This window comes from Malus domestica, chromosome 16, assembly GCF_042453785.1.
Source record: "Malus domestica chromosome 16, GDT2T_hap1".
Taxonomy (NCBI): domain Eukaryota; kingdom Viridiplantae; phylum Streptophyta; class Magnoliopsida; order Rosales; family Rosaceae; genus Malus; species Malus domestica.
In genome coordinates, this window is record NC_091676.1 from 25,487,782 (window position 1) to 25,495,784 (window position 8,003).

Consider the following 8,003-nt stretch of genomic DNA (forward strand, 5'->3'; position numbering starts at 1 on the left):
ATTTCGTCAAAACAAAATCCCCCTTCATTAAGTCTTGTTTTTAGAGTCAAAACCTGTTTTCTTTTGGTCTTTTGAGTCTTTTAAGTTCTATTTTCGTCCAAATCACTTATTAGGTCTAGAATTGAGTCTTTTTTATTGTTTCTTGCTGTTTTGAGTGTTTTGAGTTAGTTTTGAGTCTATAGAGTCTAGTTTAGTGTTTTTGAGTCTTATTTGTGTTGATTAGCATCCCTAGTTAATCCCCGGTCTAGAACGATCCCTACTTGCATCATTACTACAATTGTCATCAATAGGGTTTAATTTGTGTGTCAAGTTAATTTACACATCAGGTATTCGTTTGATCAAATTGTGACCAAGACAAAAAAATCTGTCTTTAGGAAGATGCTTGGCTTGAAATAGTCTTGCCGTAATTGACGTTGGTTGTTGTAGTAGCCTTTACCCTTGTTTTGCAAGCAACGCAAGATTGAAAGCGTAAAGATCTTTACAACCCAAGCCACCTTCAATAAATCACATCTCATTTTTCTTTGCCAACCAAAGATAGTTTAATAATATAAGTAGGTTGTTTTTTAGAAAGTCCTAAGTTTGAATTTTCTATTTAATTTCTATTTTGTTTTCTTATAAAGAAAAGAGAGTGAATGGCAAACTTATCTCTTTAATGCATTTCATTGTATCTGTTATACTTGGAATATTTTATTTCCTTGTCAATAGAATGCTTAGAGTATGTTTGGAATTGCTTATGTAAGAAGCATTTTCGGTCAAAATATCATATTTTGAAAGCAACTCTTCATATTATTTTGGTTTTGACACAACGATATATTTACATTAAGGGATTGGAGAATAAATTAATTTCGAATTATCCATCTACGAAATTCAATATCTCTCACTTACAATTGATAAAAAAAATAAAATAAAGGGTACTAAACCCGTAGTGACACACAACTTTCATACTTTTGAATTCGTGTACTAACTAGAATCACTACTACAACTTGCGCAAAATGACCTTTGTAACCACAAGCCATTGTAAATTAGATTACACCACCTAAAACCCAGATTGACTTAGCTGTCGAACTCCTCCTAAACTCGTGAAATTTCTCCGATGCACATTAAAAAATCTAACAAATCTTGTTCAAATATATAACTTAAATGTGCAGGTTTAAGTATTTTGATTTCGGCTGTTGTCTACTGAACCGTTACATTGTTTGAATTGATTGCTACCGAATAGAATTGGGCTTCCAAGGCAGTGAGGCCCAACAGTTCCCAATAGGCGGCATCTTAAGTCTTGAGGCAAAACGACAGCGTCCAAGCGTAGTTTATGCGAGTTATACGTTGTTTCAGCACAGGTCGATCATTGAGCCGCGTTAATAGGAAGAAGACGGAGAAGAACCCTCTAGGGTTTACCGGATAAAGCTCTACCAGGTACACCCACGCACGCACGCACTCTCTCTCTCTCTCTAAGATATGCTTTGGTCTGAATCTCAGTAAATATTAACTGTTTGAGAATTTCGGGAAAGTATGCTTTGCTATTTTCTGATAAACGTTGCAAAGAGGAACGAAATAGAAACTAGGGTTTGTCTTGGTTGATGCGTGGAGGGGTTTTGATTGTGCTTGAATTATGTGAAATGGCCATAAGTTAACAGTCAAGATCTGTGAGTTTGTTTGATAGAACCCCACTTCAACCTTTACTCAAATGCAAGATATACTAACAAGAACACTAATACAATCAAATATTCATTCCCCCATTGCATCTGCACATATCTCAGCTTATATAGCTGGTTGCAGGCTAAAGAAATCCAACTCAACAATTGACACCTGGCTAACTAAGTGAAGCCACTTGGCATCCTAACATTACCCCTCCCTTAGAAATCAACCTTGTCCTCAAGGTTTAGCTTTGAAAATTCCAGTAGCATTCTTTTGATTATGATTTGGCAATGGATCCAACTACCATAGGTTGATCTAGAGACAATGAGCGACATAAGCCAGTAGTATATAGCAGCAGCATTCCTATTAATTTGCTGCAGCAATATGCTTCCACAAGTAGTATGAGGACTGATATGTTTTTCCCTTGTAAACGAGCAACAACATATGTACTGAACTAATGAAACCATAAGTCTGCTTCCACCAAAAGCTCACTGCTGAAAACATTAACTCCACATTACACCCTGTCCAAAATTGAGCAATGATATTGACCATACAATCAGAATTTCCAGCATGCATAAGGATACCCAATGCAACTATGCACACCACTACTCCATACATTTCAATACCCACTTGAACAGCCTGACTTGTACCTCTACTCTCAAAGTATCCAGCAAGCAAAGAATTCCAAGAAATATTTGGTTTAGTAATTTCACACAAATCTGGGTCCAAGAAAAACCTCAAGGCATTATGCTCATTGCCACACCTAGAGTCCAGATGCATAATGACACTACTCACATGAATTGAGCACCTACATAGAAAGTCCACCAGTACACCAACCCTATGAATTTTTTTCCTTTCTTTCTCAGCAAACAAGGCACCAATCACAGCAATAAACACAAAATTACAACCATGCTCGTAGTATTATTTGGAAATTTGTGTATTAATACCAGCGGCCATATCGGTTGACAAGAATCTGCCCTCTCAATTGGCAACCCTCAAGTTTTGCTCAACACAGTATTTCCCACAATCCAATTTGTTTTACCAATTGAGATGAGTATGAAACGTAAAGCCTCATCTACAATCCAAGGTGTAAATGCAAATATAGCTTTTACAATGGGCAGCAAAGTAGTACTAGCTTCCTAGATCAAATTAGTTCTCTAGAGAGTTAACAATAACAAACCCAAAACACTAGACCCATCGTTTAGTTTTGGCATGTGCATTGCACCAGTGATGGCAACATCCAATTTCCTGTGCTCAACATATTTACTACTAAGATGGTAAAGAATACCATGGTCACTCATTGTCATCATTCTTCTACCAGTTAATATACCACCCTCAAGTAAATGACTAGTATCTGGCAAACCAAAAGATCCATAAACATTCCTTTCAAATGTTAGTTTCTTTTGCCCGTAAAAGCTATGAACCAGATAATCCTCCCTAACATTTGGGGATTTCTTCTTCCCTGCCCCGCTCAATTGAATATTTGAACTATAAAATTCTCCACCTACAACCTCAAATATTCCATCTTGGCTACATTCAATAGAATCTCCAGATGCATTCATACAAGAAAAATGAATATTCAGAGTAACCATATACCTGAATTTTGAGCCTCTACCCTTATCTTGAATACCCTTGCAATAGTACATGTCATAATTGACAACAACAAGACAATTTGAGTCAGGAATTTCATCAAACACGTTGAGAGCAAGACGAGTTTTCTCAGTAGGTACAATAAAGTGGTCAGCTTCCTCCAAAAAATTCCTCTTTTTTGCATTAAGAACAAAACCCAACTCACAAATTGCCAGAAAATCCATTGAGTTGAATTCAAAGAGACAAACAGTTCCATCTTTGTTATATGCAGTAGCATTTTCAGATCGTTTTGTACAAGAAGATATAAGGATTGTACTAATCTTGTACCTGAATATTCTCGAATGGTCCTTCCAAATCTTGTCTTTTGCCAAACCACCACCTTTATCACGAATTCCTTTATGGTAGTGGAATTGAAGAATAAGAACAACACCAGTAGAAGCATCATCTTGCACCAAAATGGTTTCAACTTTTCCTCTGGTGTCAGAAATCGGCATATGATAGCCCAACTGAAAATCACAATATATTGAGTGTGACCTTTCATCAAACACCTGGGTTGCAGGTGAATCAATTTTCACGAACCTATCATCAGAAACAGGAATTGTGAAAATGAAATCCTGGACCACATCGTTCTTGCAACTAGATTCACAAATAGATGAAGGCGCCATCCCGAACTGAATGAATTTATGTCCAAAAGAAGTAGCCAAGCCATTACGAAATGTAGCTTGAACCTTGGATTTCCTGCAATCAGAATCAAGAACTAGAGAAGCTACTACAAAATCTTCAACTTTCTTGTTGAATAAAGAAACCAACTCCTTTGCGGTGCCTGCCTTGCAATAGAATCAAGAAATGGAGGAATTTTCACAGAATCTTTAGCTTCCCTGTCGAACAAATTGAAAACCTTTTCGTCCTCCACAGCCAAAGCTTTCCAAAAAAACCCATAACTTTCCTCAAATTTGGAATTGGAACGAAATATTGCAGAACCATCATCGTCGTGTTTGCTGTAGTCACGAACTTTCTTGAATCTCTTCAATATGGGTCGTAAACAAGGACGAGTCTTGGGCTTGTAACTTTGATGAAATTGAGAGAATTGATTCACTCTCTCTTTGGTATGAATTTTTTTCTCATGGAAGGATTGAAGCTTGAGAACGACTTGGTTCGATTTCTCAAAAGAGATGGGAGATGCCATTTTGATGAACAACAGATGCGAACCCATATCGCATTTGTCCACAAAATCGTGGTATAGTTTCTCGAATCGAGCATCAAAAGAATCTTGACGAGCTTCCATGGTGTCAAATCGCTGGATTAGCACATTGAGAGTGTTGTTAATCGCAGCAAGATGGTTATGAATTTCCATGGCTTCCTTCGTCGACGCACGATTCAATCGGAAAAAGAGAAGGGATTGAGGAATCAAGACTGGCTCGATACCAATGATAGAACCCCCACTTCAACCTTTACTCAAATACAAGATATACTAACAAGAACACTAATACAATCAAATATTCATTCCCCCTTTGCATCTGCACATATCTCAGCTTATATAGCTGGTTGCAGGCTAAAGAAATCCAACTCAACAATTGACACCTGGCTAACTAAGTGATGCCACTTGGCATCCTAACATTGTTAGTGGGCATTTGAAGTAGTTATTTATTTAATTATGTGTTAATTTTTAGACGGGGAATTTTGGATTGACTTGTAAACTTTTTCAGTCTAATTAATCGATTTGTTTTGTGAGATAGCTCATGGAAAAAGTGGAACAGTGGTGTGGTGCAGGGAAAAAAACTGATTGCATTCTAGAATTCATTGCCTTTTTAATTAACTTGGATTATGATACCAACACGCAAACCCCTGTATAATCAGGATTATGCTTTGATGGGGATGGATGGGGTTGGTGTTACAGTTGGCTAGGCGAATTGGTTTACAATACAGTTGGGTCACGGAATTTTCAGTTACTTTAGAAAAGCTTAAATCCTGGGATGCCAGATTTCTACTAAGCATACTATGAAAGAACTTGTAAACGGCTTACTATGAAAAGGCAAGGAAAGTGGACTTTCTCTCTTCTTCGACGAACTAGCAATACATTGTTTTCTTGTTTTTCTCCACCGTTTAGTAAAGATTTGGGCTTGCGGTTGTCTTGCTTTTTATCCTTTTGAGTGAATGGGTCTTTCTCATTCTATAGTGCTTTTATTGTGGAGCAACTTCTTGACTTGATGGTGGCAGAGAGTTGATTCTTCCAACAATCCCACCAACATCCATTTCTCCTTGCAAACATCACTTCTTTGTTACGATAAATTTTAAGGTAACTGTTTTCACAGGTAACTATATGCACTGAAGTGGGATCACAAAACAAGCAGTTTCTTTTGTTTTTTTCCCTTCTGAGAATTAAGATCTTCAAATCTCAGCTCACAAATCTTATCATGAGTGATTGTACTTGAATCTTGGGAATGGAAGAAGAAAGTTGAAGTTTTGAAGAGAATATAGATTTTTAGGCTTCATTTGTTTTCTCTGTACTTCCGAAACTGGGTCACAAAAGGTCATTTGTCTTTTTTTATTTCAAAAGCTAATCCTAGCGTTTCTTAGAAAATGCTCATTTGGATTGTAAGATAATGGATTATTTGCTCCATACGCACTTAACCTGTATGCTTAGGAGAGAGAGAGAGACCGCCTCTACTCTTGTTTGCATGGTGGCTAATATGTGGCTTCAGTTGTGTGATGCTGTCTGATGACAAATTGGAAATTGGCTCTGCTGTTACCTGTGGCTGCCTGCTGTCATTGTGGTTTTTTCTTACCCTGTGCATGGATGAGGGACTTTAATGTTCCATGGAAGTTGGGCTAAATTTGTTAAAAAATAGGAATGCACTACAAAAATTAGATAGAAGGACTTGCAAGACGACTAGAAACAATACATTTGAGAGAACTTTCAAATGACTCCTTGAGTGGTGCTTTGTAGTGTATTGTAGTGTTTTAGTAGTAGCTATCAAGTGCTCGAGTAGTTCATGGTAGCGTCCAGTGCGTTTTAACTATTCTAAAGTTCTCTGGGACTCTGAAAGTCCCTCTTCAGTCTAAATTTCTATGTTTATGTACTTATTCTGGTTTGCCTAACTAGATTTTAAGCTCAAATAATTTGATGTTTGCAGGGTGTGATAGGTTATTTAATATATAACATATTTGCTTATTTATTTCATTTGTATTGTAGGATTCGATCTCACAGGAACCAACTGTTTGCTGTTCAAATACCAGACAGAATCAATGATGCATTTTGCTCCTAGTGAGGGTGAAAATGCTTTGTCGGTTGTTGGTCCAAGGCCAATGGATTTGTCTACATACAATGGTCGCCCAGCACCTGGACCAAATGGGAAACAAAGGACTTCCAGCTTGGAATCACCGATCATGTTGCTGACAGGCCATCAGAGTGCTGTATACACAATGAAATTTAACCCTGCTGGAACAGTTATTGCGTCTGGGTCCCATGACAAAGAAATCTTTTTATGGAATGTTCATGGGGAATGCAAGAACTTTATGGTTTTGAAGGGGCACAAGAATGCTGTATTGGATCTTCACTGGACAACCGATGGTTCACAGATTATATCAGCCAGTCCAGACAAAACTGTGGGGGCATGGGATGTTGAAACAGGAAAAAGGATAAAGAAGATGGCTGAGCACTCTTCGTTTGTGAATTCTTGCCATCCTGCTCGAAGGGGACCTCCTCTTATTGTCAGTGGATCTGATGATGGAACTGCCAAACTCTGGGATATGCGTCTGAGGGGAGCGATCCAAACATTCCCTGATAAATATCAAATTACAGCTGTCAGCTTCTCTGATGCATCCGATAAAATCTTTACGGGAGGTATTGACAATGACATTAAGGTATGGGATTTGCGCAAAGTTGAAGTAATGATGACACTTCAAGGCCATCAAGATATGATAACAGGTATGTCATTGAGTCCTGATGGCTCTTATCTTCTGACTAATGGAATGGACAGCAAACTCTGCATTTGGGATATGCGCCCGTATGCACCGCAAAATCGCTGTGTGAAGATAATGGAAGGTCACCAGCACAATTTTGAAAAGAACCTGTTGAAATGTGGCTGGTCCCCTGATGGAAGCAAGGTCACGGCTGGCAGTTCTGATCGGATGGTCTACGTATGGGACACCACTTCCCGACGCATCTTGTATATGCTGCCTGGCCACAGTGGATCCGTCAACGAGTCTGTTTTCCATCCCAACGAACCCATCATTGGATCGTGCAGTAGTGATAAACAGATCTATCTAGGGGAAATCTGAGCTTTACTGTTATGTAATGAAACATCTACCTTTCTGTTGTGGTAGTGACTTGAACAGTCTTGAGTTTTCGAAGGATTTTATCGCGTCGTAGTTTTGAACTTGAATCTTGATGGATTTATAGTTTGGTCTCTGAATTTCGCATGTCGTTGCTATGCTCACGGCGCCATGCTTGCCGCGTGCGGCGTCCCCAATATCCCACAGTTGCCCTCTTTTTTGGGTTACATTCATCGTGTTATATTTAGATTAAGTGAGTCGACATCTCCCCTGTATTTGTTATTTGTTTTGCAGAGTTGTTAAAGACGCAGCAAAAGTATTTTAAGAATGCATGCATACATGATGAACTTACTCTCTGGGTTTGGATAATGAAGAATTTTTATCACTACTGGGAACGGGCGATGTGCTCCAATCTCTCACTCGTATGTGTGATAATTTTAGTGAAATAATAGTCACATGCTCATGTTATTAGCACACCAAAAGATTGTTCATGTCAAAAGTCG

General features: G+C 38.3%; 1 protein-coding gene across 1 annotated transcript; it reads left to right on the forward strand.

The window, feature by feature from the left end:
- The first annotated feature begins 1,156 nt into the window (after positions 1–1,156).
- On the forward strand, positions 1,157–7,640 carry LOC114821963 (uncharacterized). Its single transcript, XM_029095638.2, has 2 exons — positions 1,157–1,413; positions 6,419–7,640. Exon 2 carries the CDS (start codon positions 6,472–6,474, stop codon positions 7,504–7,506), a length of 1,035 nt encoding a protein of 344 aa, XP_028951471.1. The 5' UTR covers positions 1,157–1,413; positions 6,419–6,471; the 3' UTR covers positions 7,507–7,640.
- The last annotated feature ends 363 nt before the right edge of the window (positions 7,641–8,003 follow it).

Bases quoted from the DNA above. Each gene is read 5' to 3' on its own strand.
- LOC114821963 (XM_029095638.2), top strand. From the start codon at position 6,472: ATGATGCATTTTGCTCCTAGTGAGGGTGAAAATGCTTTGTCGGTTGTT.